General features: G+C 42.1%; 1 protein-coding gene across 4 annotated transcripts in view; it reads left to right on the top strand.

Moving 5' to 3' along the window:
* ddx59 (DEAD (Asp-Glu-Ala-Asp) box polypeptide 59) overlaps positions 1-17222 on the top strand; it is a 41620-nt gene extending 24398 nt beyond the window's left edge. For all 4 annotated transcript variants that reach the window (XM_059953803.1, XM_059953802.1, XM_059953805.1 and 1 more), the window contains exons 4-8: positions 4788-4877; positions 7118-7369; positions 8117-8269; positions 11530-11658; positions 13412-17222. In XM_059953803.1, the coding sequence (XP_059809786.1) occupies positions 4788-4877; positions 7118-7369; positions 8117-8269; positions 11530-11658; positions 13412-13681 (894 nt within the window). In that variant the 3' untranslated portion in view covers positions 13682-17222. The remainder of the gene's footprint in view (positions 1-4787; positions 4878-7117; positions 7370-8116; positions 8270-11529; positions 11659-13411) is intronic.
* The last annotated feature ends 1366 nt before the right edge of the window (positions 17223-18588 follow it).

The following is an 18588-nucleotide window of genomic DNA, read 5'->3' as shown; positions in this document are numbered from 1 at the left end:
TCCTAGGTCTCTTTGCATTTCTCCCTTACCTAACTCTACACCATTCAGACAATACTCTGCCCTCTTGTTCCTGCTTCCAAAGTGGATAACTTCACATTTATTCACATTGAATGACATCTGCCAAGTATCTGCTCACTCACCCAGCCTATCCAAGTCTCCCCGTATTCTCCTAATGTCCTCTTCGCATGTCACACTGCCACCCAGTTTAGTATCGTCAGCAAACTTGCTGATAAAGTTTTCAATGCCCTCATCTAAATCGTTGACATAAATCGTACAGAGCTGTGGTCCCAATACAGAGCCCTGTGGTACCCCACTAGTCACCTCCAGCCAGTCCGAGAAACACCCATTCACTGCTACCCTTTGCTTTCTATCTGCCAACCAGTTTTCTATCCATGTTGAAACCCTGCCCCCAATGCCATGAGCTCTGATTTTACTCACCAATCTCCTATGTGGCACCTTATCGAATGCCTTCTGAAAATCTAGGTACACAACATCCACTGGCTTACCCTCGTCTAACATCCTTGTTACACCCTCAAAAAAACTCCCAACAGATTAGTCAAGCATGATTTGCCCTTGGTAAATCCATGCTGGCTCGGCCTAATCCTATTACTGCCATCAAGATGTGCCACTGTTTCGTCCTTGATAATGGACTCAAGCATCTTCCCCACGACTGACGTTAGGCTAACAGGGCGATAGTTCTCCGTTTTCTCCTTCCCTCCCTTCTTGAAAAGTGGGATAACATTAGCCGCTCTTCAATCTTCAGGAACTGATCCTGAATCTAAGAAACATTGGAAAATGATTACCAATGCATCCGCAATTTCCTGAGCCACTTCTTTTAGAACCCTCGGATGCAGACCATCTGGACCCGGGGACTTATTAGCCTTCAGTCCTACCAGTCTACTCATCACAGTTTCTTTCCTAATGTCAATCTGTCTCAATTCCTCTGATATCTTATGACCCTGGCCCATCCATACATCTGGGAGATTGCTTGTGTCCTCCCTGGTGAAGACAGATCTAAAGTACGCATTAAATTCTGTTGCCATTTCCCTGTTTCCCATAACAATTTCTCCCAATTCATTCTTCAAGGGGCCAACATTGTTCTTAACTATCTTCTTTCTCTTCACATAGCTAAAAAAGCTTTTGCTATCCTCTTTTATACTCCTGGCTAGACTGAGCTCATACCTGATTTTTTCTGTCCGTATTGCTTTTTTAGTTAAGATCTGCTGTTCCTTAAAACTTTCCCAATCATCTGTATTCCCACTCATCTTAGCCCTGTCATACTTCTTTTTCTTTAATGCTATACAATCTCTGACTTCCTTTGTCAACCACTGTAGCCCCTTCCCCCTCTTTGAATCCTTCCTTCTCATTGGAATGAACTGCTTTTGCATCTTTTGTATTATCCCCAAGAATATCTGCCACTGCTGATCCACTGTCTTTCCTGCCAGGGCATCCGCCCATTTAACTTTGGCCAGCTCTTCCCTCATGGCTCCATAGTCTCCTTTATTTAATTGCAACACTGACACCTCTGATCTGCCCTTATCCCTCTCAAATTGTAGATAAAAACTTATCATGTTATGATCACTACTTCCTAATGGCTCCTTTACTTCAAGATCACTTATCAATTCCTGTTCATTACACATCACCAAGTCCAAAATAGCCTCATTCCTGGTTGGCTCAAGCACAAGCTGTTCCAAAAATACATCCCTTAGACACTTCACAAACTCCCTATCCTGGGGTCCAGCACCTACCTGATTCTCCCAGTTCACCTGCATGTTGAAATCTCCCATAACGACTGCATTACCTTTAGCACATGCCAATGTTAACTCCCTAATCAACTTGTACCCAATATCCACGCTACTGTTTGGGGGCCTATACACAACACCCATTAGGGTCTTTTTTACCCTTACTGTTCCTCAGCTCAATCCACACAGACTCTACTTCCCCTGTTCCCAAGTCACCTCTTGCTAAGGACTGAATCTCATTCCTCACCAACAGGGCCACCCCACCCCCTCTTCCCATATTTCTGTCTCTACAATAGCACGTATACCCTGGTACACTCAATTCCCAGATCTGATCCCCTTGCAGCCTTGTCTCCGTTATCCCAACAATATCGTAGTTCCCCATTTTCATCTGAGCTTCAAGCTCATCTGTCTTATTTCTGACACTACGCGCATTCAAGTTCTATGAAAGAATTGGTGGAGAAGGTTGAAAGGCTTAATGTAGGTGACTAAACAGAAAAAAAATGGTAAATGGGAGGAAACTGTTTCTAGTGACAGAGTGATGAGGATTGGGTTTAATATGACCAGCACATGTCATGAAATTTGTTGTTATGTGGCAACAGTACATTTCAATACATAAATAAAAACTGTGAATTATAGTAAATGAGTAAGGTAATGTTAATGGGTTGAATGTCCATTTTGAAATCTGATGGCAGATGGGAAGAAGCTATTCTTGAATCATTGAGTGTGTGCCTTCAGGCTTCTGTACCTCCTCCCTGATGGTAGCAATGAGAAAAGGGCATGCCCTGGGTGATGGGGTTCATCATAAATTCCAGATGAAAGATGTTATTATTTTCTACTTTGTAAGTTGTTATATCAGGAGTGAACCATTCAAAAGAGGAGTGAAAGGGTACATAAAAGGTAAATTGTAATAAGAAAGTGGGGCTAATCAGATTATTCTTTCAAAGATCCATCATCCGTCATTGGTACATTGGACAGAATGACCTCTTATGCTCTGATAGTCTGTGATTCTATAAAGTATTCAAACACACTCACTAAGATGATTAGTCCAGGAACTTTCCTGGTGGGCTGCTGCCTCCCAGAGACTAGTAGCATACCACAGGGGTCGATGTTGGGTCCGCTACTTTTCATGTTGTGTGCTAATGATAGGAATGACAGAACTTACAGCTTTATGCAGACAATACAAAAATTGGTGGAGGGCCAAGCAGTGCAGAGGAAGCATTGAGTCTGCAGGAAGTCTTGGACAGATTAAGGGAATAAAACCAGCGAGCACAGCTTCATACTAGAAGGAAGTTCTTTTACAACAGAATACACAGAATTTCTTTACAGAAAGTGTGGTGAATCTGTGAAATTCATTGCCACAGGCTGCTCTGGAGACCTTGTCAATGGGTATATATTTAAACCGGAGAGTAATGAATTATTGATTAATAAGGACATCAAAGGTTACAGGGAGAATACAGGAGAATGTGTTTGAGAGGAAAATAAATCAGCCATGAGCAAATGGAGTAGCTTTGTAGGGCTGATGGCTGAATAGCCTAATTCTGCTCCAGTGTGTTACGGTTTAACGTAGCCACAACATTAATGTATTCCAGATTAGTTTCCCTAATCATGATACTAATATGAACTTGATTATTAGACTACCATACCACAATGGCATCCTAAATGCAGATTAATTCTGTACACTTCAGCTGTCAGATGAAGATTTGTGAATATAATGGTTTAATATGCAAGGTGTCTGCCATGTGGTCAGACTTCCTGTTCAAAACACTTCCATATTGTAGATCCTGGGTATAGCAAACGGCAGCTTCACAATCTCAACACATTGCAAACCCTTTACAGCTAACAGCCTTCTGTACCTAATAAACTGGCCACTGAGTAAATGTATGTAGTCTTCAGATGATGTAGCCCATCCACTTCAAGGTTCAATGTGTTGTGCATTCAGAAAAGTTCTTCTGGACACAACTGTGGTAACACATGGTTATCCATGGTCAAAATCACCAAGATCACTTGGGTCACATTTCTTCCCCATTCTTATGTTTGGCCTGAACAACAACTGAACCTCTTAACCATGTTTTTGAGCATTGAGTTGCAGCCACGTGATTTGCTGGTTAGATATTTGTATTAATGGGTAGATGTACACTTAGTGGCCACTTTATTAGGCACATCAACCAAGGCAGTTGAGAGAAATTGGTCAGGATTTTATGCTCCAATTTTGGAGTAAGACTTTATCCTCCAATTACAAAGCTGAGTTAATGTTAACCCAACCACTCATGACCGGTATTTAGGTCTCCACTTTGTAGGTTGTGCTCCACCCATGAATTAATCTTCCAGCTTTGTGTTACTGCTACTCATCTGCTGTCTCCGTTTTAGTAGTTGGGGGAAGGTTTTTCTCAGTAACAGTCTGTTGTAATGCTGAGCTGGGCCAGCTAGCTATATGTGGGCTCTTGCAAGGGCATTTGAAAGCAGGACAAAGAAAGGCAGTAACTAACACTAGATTGTTTAATATAGGACATTTCCTTTGGTGTTTTCCAGTCTAAAACATAGTAGGCATCACATCATTGAATACTGTATAATTTTTTTTCTCTGCTATTTCAAAATTATTGTGGAGAATCAGGGCAACACAGGACTTCCCCCTCCAAACCGATATCTGTGGCTGATTTCCACCAGCCTCTTCTTCATGTTCTCCATGGGCAGTTTGTCGATCTCTTCTCACTCGTGGAGGCTTTTCTGCCTGCCTTCTGCACCTTGTCCTATCCCATCCCCTCCCTAAGGGACTATCATTCCTTCCCTTTTTGGTCATATTGCTAACTTTAGTCAGAACCACCTCCTCTTCCCTTCATTCACTCTGACAATCCATAATGTGTACTTTGCAATGGTCTGATGTTCATAATGGTTCCTTCCCTTCAAGCTGTTTACTCCTTTTCCATCTTTTCCCCTCAGACTGCCCTTCGGCCCATCTCAATCCATTCCACCCATTCTAGGAGTGCCTCTCCTCTAACAGCCCTCTCTGCAGGATGTTAAATTTTGATTGGTAGATCTGTTCTGCAGGTTATTATTGCCACCCCTGGCCGACTGCTGGAAATACTGAAGCAAGAAGCCATCAGCCTTTGTGGACTGCAGATTGTGGTGGTTGATGAGGTAAGTTTTCTCAGGTTGCCACACTTCAGGGAGAAGACCTAGCCTATCTAGTCTCTCCATATAAAAGTGTTCTCCTTTTAGAGACATTTTGGAATTCAGTACTCTTGAGGCAGGATCAAACCAGCTTAGCTGATTACCTCTTACCCCACTCTTTCAAGCTGAAATGAGTTGGACTGCTCTTAATCCACTCTAAGCAGTATTGACCCCATGAGAAGCCACAAGCTGATAATCTTGAATTGCTACCTACTATTGTACTGGGCTTGGGATAGTTTTCCTGAGAATATATGCTGAGGGAAGCAATATAGTCCATCCAGTCTTCCTCTGTTGTTGTTTAAGGTTGTACTAGACATCTGAATCACTTTCTTGCCCAGTACAAATCACCTTTGATTCCCCTCAGCACCAGATGTCTTTCAATCTCAGCCTTAAATATACTTGGTGAATGAGGATTCACTGCCCTCTGGAGCAGAAGATCCTTAAACTGGAGTAAAGAGATTCACCCTGGTTTCAGGCCAAATTGGCAAGCCACTTATTCTGAGACTTCCCCCTTCAGCTGTAGATACTCTAGCCAGACTAAACAGCCTCTTGGCACCTCTCATCATAATGTTTTACTGTGTTATTGGAATACTTTGACTCTGCTGGACATGTCCTGTAATTGTTTGATGAGATGGTGCTGAAGGTGTTTTACTCCCTAATTCAACTGCTCAAGCAGCGATTACGGAACAGCACAGAAAGCAGGCTCTTCAGCTTGTCCATAACCCTTATCCATACTAACCAACTTTTCTAACTGAGTTGAATCTATTTGCCCATGTTGGCCCATATCCCTGTCTTGCCAATCTTTGTACCTGCCCAAAAATCCTTTAAATTTTGTAATTGTACCTACCTCTACCACTGGCATCTGGCAACTTGTTCCATATACCCATCAGCCTCTGTGTGAGGGGAAATCTTGCCCCTCAGATGCTCTTTAAATCTTTGCCCTCTCACTTTAAACCTGTGCCCACTAGTTTTTACCGTGGGGGAAAATAACATTTATCTTATCAATACCCTCATGATTTTAAAACCTCTGTAAGATCACCACTCAGCCTCCTATGCTTCAGGGAAAAGTCCTAGCCAATCTAGTCTCTCTTTATTACTCAAACCATCCACTCCAGGTAACATTCTCATATCTTTTCTGTACCCTTTCCAATTTAATGGCATCCTTGCTGTAGCAGGGTGACCAGAACTATACATGGTATTCTAGTACCTATGCATTGATAGGAATTGATTTGTAGGAGACCATTGTGGGAACAATGTGCAGAAGTAACAACATGAAAGCAGGCTTCTCAACCAACCAATGCATACCTGAGTTTATTTTCCATGTGGAGATAATACAAATCACACTTGCCTTCCCTTTTCCCTAACCTTTATCTAGCCCTCTCCATATATCCAGTGTAGTCTCCAATTATAGCATTGTTCCAGTTAACAACTAATCCTGCCAGTGAAAGACCCCATAGCCCATGTTAAAGATGCTTTGTGTTGGATTTCATGCATTTCTTCTTCTTGGGCTGTCCTTTATGATCAAGGATGACTTGTTCTCACTTTGGTTTTATGGATTCTGAAGTGGCTTATCATCCAAGAGGACTACAGCCTTGTTGTGGTTTGGAGGCTGATGTGCCTCAAAGACTCGGAGAACTCTGTTGGCTGGAGACGGGGCTTTATGCTTTGGCTCATGGTAGGGTCACCCAGGCCAATCAGGGTAGAGCCAGACTAAGAGTCTCCACATTCAGGGGTGCAGCTCAGGACTAACAACCCTAATTGGTCAGAAAAAAGTTGTTATTGAAACAGCAATGAAGAATCTTTCTTTCTCTGTGATCAACGGTGTGGCCAGACAGAAATGGAAGTCTTTCATTGCTGCCCTAAATGCCAACAGCATAATGGGCATTAAGTAAGTTAGCCACTTAGATCCCCAAAAGTGGTCGCTGTAAGGGAGTATCACCTGTTCGTCACATGCACCCCAATTTGGAAATATATTGTCATTATTTTGAAATATATTATTTGGAAATATATTGTCAGTATCACTAGGTTTAAGTCTCCTGTAGTACTATGAGGATGGATCCACTGATGGATCATGGTTGTTATAGAAGGCAGCCCACTATAGCTTTTGGGAAACTAAAGGCTGATCTTGCCAGTCCTGAAAAGAACAATTAACATACATGCTGCACAGTTGCTGGCAATAAAACATAAGTGCATGATCTTTTGTTGAGGTGGATACGATGTTGAAGATGGGTTTCCAGCAACAGGTGTTGGATATCTTGGAGCAAACGCCCGAGGAGCATCAAACAATTCTTGTCTCTGCCACCATCCCAGCAGGCATCCAGCAGCTGGCCAGCCATTTCCTGCAGGATCCCATCAGGATTACAGTTGGAGAAATGAACCAGCCTTGTTCTAATGTCCGTCAGATCATCCTGTGGGTGGAGGAGCCATCTAAGAAGAAAAAGCTATTTGAGATTCTGAATGTAAGTAGACTTGGAATTGTTTTGTGTGAATTAAAAATAGAAAGTCTCCATTCCAGCCCTATATGTGGTAAGGAACTATTGGGGAACAGCTGTGTTCCATTTACATATAAAATGTGGTGAGAAATTCAGGAACTGAGCCAAGTTTGGTCTTCGATTTGTGAGGAATTAGCCGGTCTCAGCTGGCAGGGACAATCTATGGTTATACTTTGTCATCACAGGATTCCCTGTTGTGAAGAAAGGAGAGAGTGGGGATGTGTTTGTCCAGGCTTGCCCGGCTGCTGTGTGGTATCCTGGGTGCAATGGCACAGCAGACAGCTGTAGCTTCTCAACTCCAGCAAAGCCAGTTGTATTCTGCCCTCTGAAGCTGTTGGTGTGGAGTTCGCATGTTCATCCTGTGACTATGTAGGTTCTCCTCCCCGACACCCCAGCCCTGTATGCTCCAGTTTCCTCCCACATGCTAAAGATTTATTGGTCTGCAGTTTAATTGACTACCGTAAATTATCCTTGGTGTGGATGTGGGTGATAAGAGAATGGGGGGGGGGGGGGTTGATGATATCTGTGGGAGGGGAATGGTTAAGGGAAATAAATGAGGTAAGGAATTGGTGGAATTGCTCTGCAAGCGTAGGGCCAATGGACCAAACAGCAACCTTCTATAAGGAAATATGAATATCTGCCCGTTGTGGTAACATACAGATCATTTGTAAGGTAGAAATTTTAATGAGTTTTCTGTTTATTGCACTTGTACAGGATGGCAAACTGTTTCACCCACCTGTGCTGGTATTTGTGGACTGCAAATTGGGAGCTGATCTGCTGTCCGATGCCGTGGAGACGATCACTGGCCTGAAGTCAGTGGCCATTCACTCCGACAAGGCCCAGTGCGATCGGAACCAGATCCTACAGGTAAATGAAGACTGACTTCCAGTGCATGATTAGTGCAGTGTTTTACTAAATCTCATTGTCCAGCGTCCACCTTTGCTTGGAATCAGTTCAGCCAATCAGAACAAGGACAGAGTTTGTATTCTCCCCATGGGAATTTGTGCCCCTCTGTACATTTGGAAAAGAGAAACTTATCCTGGGTTCATTTTTCCGATCACTATTGACATGCGTTTCTGATGAGGTCTAAAAGACTCCTAGGATTTGTTATTTAGGAAAATGTCTCAAAGAACAGCCTGCCTTCCTCCCTTGCACAGAAGACTATTTCGCTCCTCGGATACATGTCAGCATCCAACAGAGCAATCCCATCAGTGCTATCCCCTTTCCTTCATCTCACTCAAATAACCACTGGGTATAATCACTTATACCAAAGGGTATCCAACAGACATTTTATCTTTTAGCACATCAGTGAGATGTGGGATACCAGCAGAAACATGCATAGACTCGGCAGACATACAACCCACCTGCTGACTGCTCCAGAGATCAAGATTGAACCCGAGTCATCAGAGCTATGAAGCAGCAACACTGCCCAATACAAATGAGATATTGGAAGAAAAGGAAATAAATTTAAATCCACCTGTATATTGTGACTTGACTGATATCGCCAACAAAAATGTGAGCTAAAGGCCAGATGGTCAGTGGAATGACATGGGGAGATCCAGCAACTAACTGATGACCATCTAGGGAAATGATCCACTCCATTGGGAGTCAAGAATGGAAAAGAGTTTGTCAGGATAGACCCTGGATATGAAAAGGAGCACTTGAGGAGATCTCCAAAAGTACAATTCTGTCTTTGAAACCACTAAAATTATCCACTACATCTGGTGCTGCCCCAGTCTAACAGACATCTGAAAAAGTGGAACACTAACTGTGAACTATCAAGCCCCGTAGAATGAGATCCATGTTGAAGTTCTAAAGCACAGGGAAGTACTGGCAAAAATTCATGACTTGGTCAAGGAAGAGGGGGGCCTGCCAAGGTTCTCAAAGCCACTTCCATTGTGACTTTCAAGAAAAGTGATGTTCGATTGTACTCCACTTAAGGAAAGATGACACAAGGCTCCCCCTTCCAGTGGCCAAACAATTCACTCCAGGGTCATAGCACAGATTCAATGACTGCAGTGACTGCAATGGATGTGACCCTCACTAAGCAACAAACTGAAGAAAACAGTAGGGAACAGCACCAACTACTAGCCTTTCTGAAGCTTTCAAGAGTTCAACAAGGAGAGATAGTGGAAAATTTTCTTAACATTTTGCTTTACTCTAGCATATTGTACTTCAGCCCGAAACATTGGCTACTCTTTTCTCACGGATGCTACCTGACCTGCTGAGTTCTTCCAGCGTTGTGTACGTATCCTTTGATCCACAGCATCTGCAGTTGTATTTTTGTACTCTAGCATAAAAAGTATAGACCTTAAACTGAGGCAAAGGTCAAGCACCAAGCTGCTTCCAATGCATGATATTACCTTCCACCCCTGCAAGATTCACATTGCAAAACTGGGGAGAAATGGATTTTTTCCCATAACTTGAGAACAACTTCTCAGTGAAGACAGGCATTGAAGATATAATTAACCATTACTTCTACTGCTCCAGCTCGGTGTTCAGCTGAAAAAAAAAGAAAAAGCATTTGAAGACAAAGACTGTATCCACTACTAATCTTGTGATCTACCAGGCAACACTGATCCCTACCTGAGAAAATCTGCAATGCAGGAAATCCAAAGCAACACTCACAAAATGCTGGAGGAACTCATCAGGCCTAGGTGATCCATGTTAGAAATTTAGATCCAATTTAGAAATCTGCATAACCTCTGGATGTCTCCCCTGAATTCTGTAAGTCCATGTTTGACTCCAGGCTCCAGTCACACACAACCAGCTCTGGTAGACAGCCAGGTTGTCCTGTGCTGACACCTTATTCTGAAGTAAGTGTGCTATACAGAATTCCTCATAATTAGAGATTTCCAGAAGATATAAAATGGTTTGAGTGTTCGTAAAGACTCACTGAGAAAATGTAGCTTCCTTATTGACCAGTAGAAATCCCTGGCCATATCTAGTCAAAGGATATCCAGTAAAGCATCAAGAATCTTGAATCTCCATGATAGGAAATCGCAGATATCTTCAGGAAGGAATGTTAGAGAGGATATACATTTGAAAGGAATGTATAACCTCTCTAATCTCCAATTGAAATTCTCCAACAAGTTTCACCCACCCCACTAGTAGTTCCTTATTGACCTCATTATCCATCTCAGAATTGCACAACCTTTATAGTGAAACGAAGTCATCCTTAACCTCAAGATTAAGACATCCAAAAGCATAGTAGAATCAAATGAAGCTAGATACATGTAGATGCCCACACTGTTTCAGTTATGTTGATCAGCCAAGAAGCTTGTTTTTACCCCCCTCTTAAATAGTGGCATTTGATATTTTGTGTCCACCCATTTTATCTGAGAGCAAAAAAAAGGTAAATTGATTTCTACGCCAGCTTCTCATCACTGCAGTAGTGCAGTTGTCCATCATATTTCTGTACTCAAGCTTCTGAAGTGAAATTTGAACCCCTCATTTGGAAAGAATAATCCTCTGAGCCATAGCTGGAGTGCTGGCAGTCTGAACCCATACTGCAACTGGAAGATTATCCATTATGTATCATAAACTGAAACAGTAGAAGATTTAGTAGAAGACATTATGAATTAGTGGGATACATGTTTGCCATGGCAGAAGGCTTTCCATCAGATTCCACCTACTGTGGTTAAATATTAACACCTTATTCTTATGTTATAATGTTTCATTTGTTCCTGGAAAATCATTAATAAACAGCTGGGTTTTCACAGTAGACTAACAGTTTCCATCGGTGCTATTTCTAGGCTAGCTTGCTAATGCTTGCATTTACCATATTTAATTTTGGGATTTTAGTGCAACGTAAACTCTGTCTCCAGCGACATAAACTCCAACTGGGGATTGTACTAAATATTTCAGGGAAAAAATTTAAATTAATTAGACTTTCTTTTTGCTGCCCGGAAGTTGAGCTGCTACAGATTTGCTGCTTCCTTCCTTTTCTGCTTTACTCTGGGCTTTTTTTGGCACTTTAGCAAATTTTACCATTCTCACTGGCGGGTGAATATGATGTTCTGCAGGGGGAGGAATTTGGGACGGAGGGGGTGCATTTAAGTGATTACAAAGGTGAGTTACTGCTCAACATCATTTCCCCAGGACTTGCTGATGTGTATCTTTTCCAGGGTCTGCTTCAAGGAGACTATGAAGTTGTAGTCAGCACAGGAGTTCTTGGGAGAGGGCTAGATCTTGTCAACGTCAGACTGGTTGTGAACTTCGATATGCCACGCACCATGGATGAATATGTACACCAGGTAATGCTGTTTCACTGTGTGAATTCCTCACTTCCTTTTACTGTGCTCTCTTGTTCCAAACTCTGAAATCTACAACAGTCACAAATTGGCAGGAGACTATTTAGCCTAACCAACTTGTATGCTGACCTGGATGGATTGATGGGTCTGATTTTCCCCTTTCATGGGTTCAATTAGCCAGCCAGTGGTGCAGTGGTATCTGCACCAGACTTTGAGGCGAGTGGTTCCGGGTTCGAATCCGGCCAGCTCCTTGCGTGCTTTCCGTCTGTGCTGGGGTGAGCGTTCAGCTAGCAACTGGGCCTCGTAATAACCAGACAAAATGCTATAGAAATGGAAATGTTGCTGCCCAATGCACCACAAGGTGTAAAAAGGAACAACAAAACAATGGGTTCAATTGATACAATATTTTCAATGGGATCCATTTTTTTTCCCCAATTTTGTTAGGTAAAAGAGTTAAGCACATACACAGAGGGCTAATTGATCTATAGTATTTCCATGCAGTATTTCCTTCTTGATTTTTGTTACCCGTTACATCGAAGTTCAGTGACATGAAAACTTTTAATTATCTCTTCCACTTTCTTCTCTATCTCTGTACATAGCCTGTATATGTGCAGATCCTAACTACAAAGGAGAGCTGCCGCACTTTCTTCCATTCCCTCTAAGACCTACCTCTGGTGGTGCTCAGAGCTGGATAGAATATTTCAGTCTTTTAGTGTGTTTAGTCTTGAAGAATCAGCATTACTATGGCTCTATTTATAAAAATAAAAATCTCATACAAATATAAAACAGTACAGCACAAGAACAGTTCCTTCAGCCCACAATGTTGTGCAGAACCAATTATCAAATGGCCATCTAAACTGTTCCTTTCTGCCTACACAGTGTCCATAACCCTTCCATTTCCCTCACATTCGTGTGCCTATCCAAATTAAGAATTCCAAATGTATCCGCCTCTCCCACCACACCAGGCAGCGCATTCTAGCTCAAACGAGTCCCTTCAACCACTACCCTCAATGGGTAAGCTAGCTCTGAATCCAAATGGTCAATGCACCCTGAATCCCAAGCATCTTAATCTTCTGGATGAGCCTCCCATGGGTGACCTTGTCAAATGCCTTTCTAATATCCATGTAGACAACATCTAGAGCTCTACCTTCATCAATCACCAGTGTCATGTTCCCAAAAATCTCAATCAAGTTAGTAAGACACAACTTGCCTTACACAAAGCTGTGATGGTTCTTCCTACTTAGGCCATGGTTTTCCAAATGCTCATAAATCTTATCCCTAAGAATTCTCTCCAGTTACTTCTCTACCACTGACATTAGACTCACTGGTCTATAGTTACAGGATTATCCCTGGTTCCTTTCTTGAATAATACAACAAAATTAGCTACTTGCCAGTCCTCTGGGACCTTGCCTGTGGCTAGAGAGGACATGAAGATATTGATCTAAACCCCAGTAATCTCGTCTCTTGCCTTTCTCAGTAACGTGGGGTATATTCCATCAGCCACTGGGGACTTATCCACCTTAATTCTCTATAAGAGACCCAAAACTATCTCCTCCTTTACCCTAATCTCATGTATTTAAATAGCCTCATCAACTTGTCTTGCTGCCTTGAGAGTTCTGTATGTTAATTATTTCATGTTAGACTATGAGGGGAAAGATATTTGAAGGACACAGCCACAGGGATATTGGAAGTGCTGCAACATAGTTTCGGTATGTGCTTGAGCTCTAATACAAGTTGTACATACTTGTTATTGCAGGTGGGGAGAGCAGGCCGTTTGGGCCACAGAGGAACGGCCATTACCTTTGTGAATAACAACAGCAGCAGGCACTTCCTGGAGTTGGTGAAGAGGGTGAAGCCAACAGGTACGTTGCTGCCCCCACAGCTCCTCAACTCTCCGTACCTGATTGAGCAGCAGCGTAGAGAGCAGCAGAAGAACAAGCAGCGAGCGCAGCAAGACCTGGTGACCGGGGACAGTTTGATTGACATCATAAAGAAGCATGACCGCAGCATGCTACAGAAACGATAGCCCAGGGTTCTTGATGAGAAGACAGTTTGACTGCTAGCCCTGATTAACACCACCTATCCATGCTGGATGTCATTTGCATAGGACTCGTTCCTTGGCTTGTGTTAGAATCAGGTTGTATTCACATAGAGGATGGGGGTGAGTGGGATGAGAACCTCATTATTATAAGAGCTGGATAGAGATGGCTGAATGTAATTCAGTGCTGCTTTAAGAATGTGAACATGTCTTAATAGTGTAAATACATTAATAAACTTTCTCTATCTGTTTAATATCTGTTTTAATGGGGTAAAATCTGAAGGATTATGTCAGTTCTACCAGATGAGTCTGCATGTGCAGCATTTGAGCCTGTCTGACAGTTTAGGTTATAGTCCTCCTCCTCCTTATATTCTTGGAGGTAAAAGTTTCAATACCTTCTATCACTGGCACATGTTGTAAAATATGTCATTTTGCAGCAGCAGTACATTGCAATACATAATTAAGAACTATAAATTACAATAAGTATATATTTTAAAAATTAAATAGCCCAACTCAAAGCAGTCCTGTAAGCACTCCTCCACCTCCCTTGACCGTACCTTCTTGGTCCTCACCACTGATACTGCATCTTTAGCCTCTGTCTATACACTAAGTATAAAGTACAGCCAGATAAGAAGATAAGAAATAGGGGCAGGAGTCGGCCATCCGGCCAGTCGAGCCTGCTCCACCATTCAATAAGATCATGGCTGATTTGACCATAGTCTTACCTCCACCTACCTGCCTTTTCCCCATAACCCTTAATTGCCTACTATGCAAACGTCTATCCAACTTTGTCTTAAATACATTTACTGAGGTAGCCTCCACTGCTTCATTGGGCAGAGAATTCCACAGATTCACCACTCTCTGGGAAAAGCAGTTCTTCTTCATTTCCATTCTAAAGTTACTCCCCTGAATCTTGAGGCTATGTCCCCTAATTCTAGTCTCACCTACCAGTGGAAACAACTTTCCTGCCTCTATCTTCTCTATCCCTTTAATCATTTTATATGTTTCTATAAGATATCCTCTCATTCTTCTGAATTCCACTGAGTACAGTCCGACGCAATTCAATTCCTCCTCATTGCCTAGCCCCCTCATCTCTGAAATCATCCTGGTGAACCTCCACTGCCAGTATATCCTTCCTCAAATAAGGAGACCAGACTGCATACAGTACTCCAGATACGGCCTCACCAGTACCCTGTATAGTTGCAACATAACCTTCCTGCTCTTAATTCAATCCCTCTAGCAATGAAGGCCAACGTTCCATTTGCCTTGATAGCCTGCTGCACCTGCAAACCAACCTTTTGTAATTCATGGACAAGCACTCCCAAGTCCTTCTGCATAGCAGCATGCTGCAATCTTTTACCATTTAAATAATAATCTGATCTTCCATTTTTCCTTCCAAAATGAATGACCTCACATTTACCAACAGTGCTCTCCATCTGCCAGACCCTTGCTCCTCACTTAACCTACCTATAATCTCTCTGCAGACTCTCCATATCCTCTGCACTTTATTTTCCCACTCAATTTAGTGTCATCAGCACTAAATGATTGGACTTTTCAAAATATGGTTATGGAATGGCATAAGTGTTCTTGTTATGACAGTAGTCAAGTGTATTGGCTCCTCTGGTTCCACAGGTGATACATTGGTGGTAGTTGTTCTTTAAGCTGGCCTGGTTGAAATCTCCCGCAGTGATAGGGAAGGCAGCAGGGTGTGCAGTTTCGTGCCTGCTGGTTACGTTGCTCAATTCTTCCAGTACCTGCCTGACGTTGGCCTGAGGCGGAATATACACTGCCACCAGGATGATGGTGGATAAAATGGATGACATTTGACCATTAGATGTTGCAGGTTGAGTGAGCAGAACTGTCACGTGTCCACCACAATGAATTAATCATAAAGCATACTCCACCCACTTAATTAAAAGACTCAGCTGTCCTGTCATCGTGGAGAATCTTGAAGCCATCGAGCTGCAGTGCTGCATCCAAATTGGTGGGGGATAGTCATGTTTCTGTGAAGCTAAGTGCACAACAGTTCCTGATACCCCTTGGTACAACAATCTTGCTCTGAGGTCTTAATTTCCAGAGACTGTACATTCACCAACAGGATAGTTGGGAGTGTGGAGTGAGGCAGGCCAGCTAAAGCCTCTGCCTTTAAATCATACTTGCAGATGAGTCTACTGTTCGAGATTTGGCAATTTTATTTTAAGTTTCAATATGTATTTTTTTAAGCATCTTAAAACAATGCTACTTACTGAACCTCCATGGATGTGACTGTGGATTTCAGATGTAGTTGTCTGAAATGGGAATATTTGATGATTCCCCTCAGCACTGCACAGAAACAGTTGTCTCTTAAGTGCCTAGTGATGAATTAACATTTCATGCCTTGCTGATATATAATGTGCAATGTGTCTCCTGTTGAACAGTGTGGTTCTATTTCTCTAACCTTACATTTTGTGGAGCTCTGGACATTGGGAATCATAGACTGAATTAGGAGGTTCTATGCTGAGGGTGAGATTGTATCCGTCAGCAATTGGTCAAAATACAGTAGCTCAGTCCTCTATCACAAAGTGTGAATTAACACTGAGAAAAAGATAGAGCCACACAGATCGAGAAATGACACCCACATCATCCTCCACACTTCAAAGTTCAAATTTATTATTCATCTTCTTGTAGGCAACCACAAAGAAACACTGTAGAATCCATGAAAAACCACACCACAACGAAGACCAACAAACATTCAATGTGTGAAAGAGAAACTAAACAATAAAAAAGTAATCAAATACTGTAATACATAAACATGAGCTGCATAGTCCCTGAAAGCAAGCTACTGTTGTGGATTCAGTTTAGTGCTGAGGTGAATGAAGTAGTTCCAGAAGCACGATGGCAACAACTGCTCCCAAATCGGGCGGCGTGGGATCAAGACTGTACCTCCTTGTCTGAAGTTAGAAGCGAGAAGAGAGAGAGAGAGAGACTTAGATTTAGATGCTTTAATCTGGTTTGACGCCTAAACAGCATGGAGTAATGGAGCTGAACACAGATTTGTTTTCTGCTCTCGAGCCTCAACACAGTATCTCTCTTCCGCTCCCCAGTGATGGCCATACCTGCATTTTCAAGAGTAAAGTTCACCAAGTCCTTCAGGAGATCGTAAATTTGCTAGTTTGCTGGTTCAAAATTACATTTCTTAAAGGGAAATTACAGGCTGCAGATTGCAGTAATCATAGTTCAGAAGATGTACAGCTAGTAGTTCTGGGAGCTGCCTACAAAATGCCGTCGTATGTCGCTAGCAGAATCTTGGAATTTTCTCTTTCCATCTGCTCATTCAGGCAGTCTTTTTAAACATAAAGATTAACTTCATTTGTTACATGTAGTGTATTGAAACGTACAGTGAAATGCATCATTTTGTATCAAATCAAGATGGTGAAGATTGTGCTGGCAACCTGCAAGTGCCACCATGTTCTGGAGCCCACAACTCACTAACCCTTTTGTGACATTTGTTTTGTATCTTTTAATGTAATAAACTTCTTACAATCCTTCAGTACGTCGTTTGCAGGCAAAATTTGGCACTAAATTGGAAAATACACTATTACTTTAAAGATGTTAGAAATGATCAGCAGGTCAGGCCATGTCTGTAAATAGAAAAATATTTTGCAGTAAGTCGTGGAGAGTTTGGGGCAAGTGATTAAACGCTTGGTCATTAAAGTGATTTTTAAAAATAGAAGAGTACCTAGGCAGTGAGATTCAGGGAAGGAATGCCAAGGCTTGTGCCAAAAAAGTCAAAGGCATCAACCCTTGGGGTAATCTTGGAAATTTCTACAGATATATGATGGACAGCATTATAACTGGCTGCATCACTGTCACTGTGGCATCCATTGTTAAGGACCCCCATCACGCAAGTCCTCTTCTCGTTACTACCATCAGGAAGGAGGTACAGGTGCCTGAATGCACACACTCAATGATTTAGGAACAGCTTCTTCCCCTGTGCCATCAGATTTCTGAATGGACATTGAACCCATGAACACTATCTCACCACCTTATTTTAATTTAACTGTTTTATATAAACATTGTTTACTGCATGGTACTGCTGCCACAAAAACAACAAATATCATGACATATGCAACATTTTCTGAATTTGGGGCTAGGTGTCAAACATGCAGCCTGACAAAGGCATCACACAGCTTTTAGTTACTCTGTACCATTTCACCAGCTCTCTGCATACATGTAGACCCTTATAACTTTTCCTTCAGTTGCTAAAAAATATTTAGAAAATATTCACCTTCCCAAATTGAAATCCATCTACCATTCTGAGTCAGGTTTATTATCATTAACATACCTATACACCATGAGATTTATTCTTCTCTGGAAACAGTACAGGACAAGGCATAAAAAGTTGCTATGTATTACAATGAAAATTAAATAGTGCATAAGAGTATAGTGAGATTGTGTTCACGAATTATTCAGAAATCTGACAGCAGAGGGGAAGATGCTATTCCTAAGATATTAAGTGTGTGTCTTCAGGCTCCTGTACTATCTCCCTGATGGTAGTGATGAGAAGGGGACATGTCCTGGATGGTGGGAAAGGTTGATGATGGATACCACCTTGCTGAAGAGCATGCCCACTTATTAAAATCTATCAGTGACCCTGACCAGTTTCCTCTCCCGTCTACACTAATGTGCTCCCTATCTTGATGCAAGTCTGGATATCCAAATACCTCTTCAGTCATCCAGGATAATGATAAACAGGATTCTAATATCAACCATATTTTCTCTGGGCATCGTGCTACTTCCTGCAAATCAGAGTTCAAATATAACTACCACCCAAAATGTAATACGTCACAGGAAGTGTACTTTCCCAAACAGATTTTTGAAAATATGATTTTGATTTTTATAACAATGATCTCATG

Source organism: Hypanus sabinus, chromosome 29 (assembly GCF_030144855.1).
Source record: "Hypanus sabinus isolate sHypSab1 chromosome 29, sHypSab1.hap1, whole genome shotgun sequence".
NCBI lineage: Eukaryota > Metazoa > Chordata > Chondrichthyes > Myliobatiformes > Dasyatidae > Hypanus > Hypanus sabinus.
The sequence above is the reverse complement of the archived record's forward strand: the minus strand, read 5'-3'. Positions and strand labels throughout refer to the sequence as shown.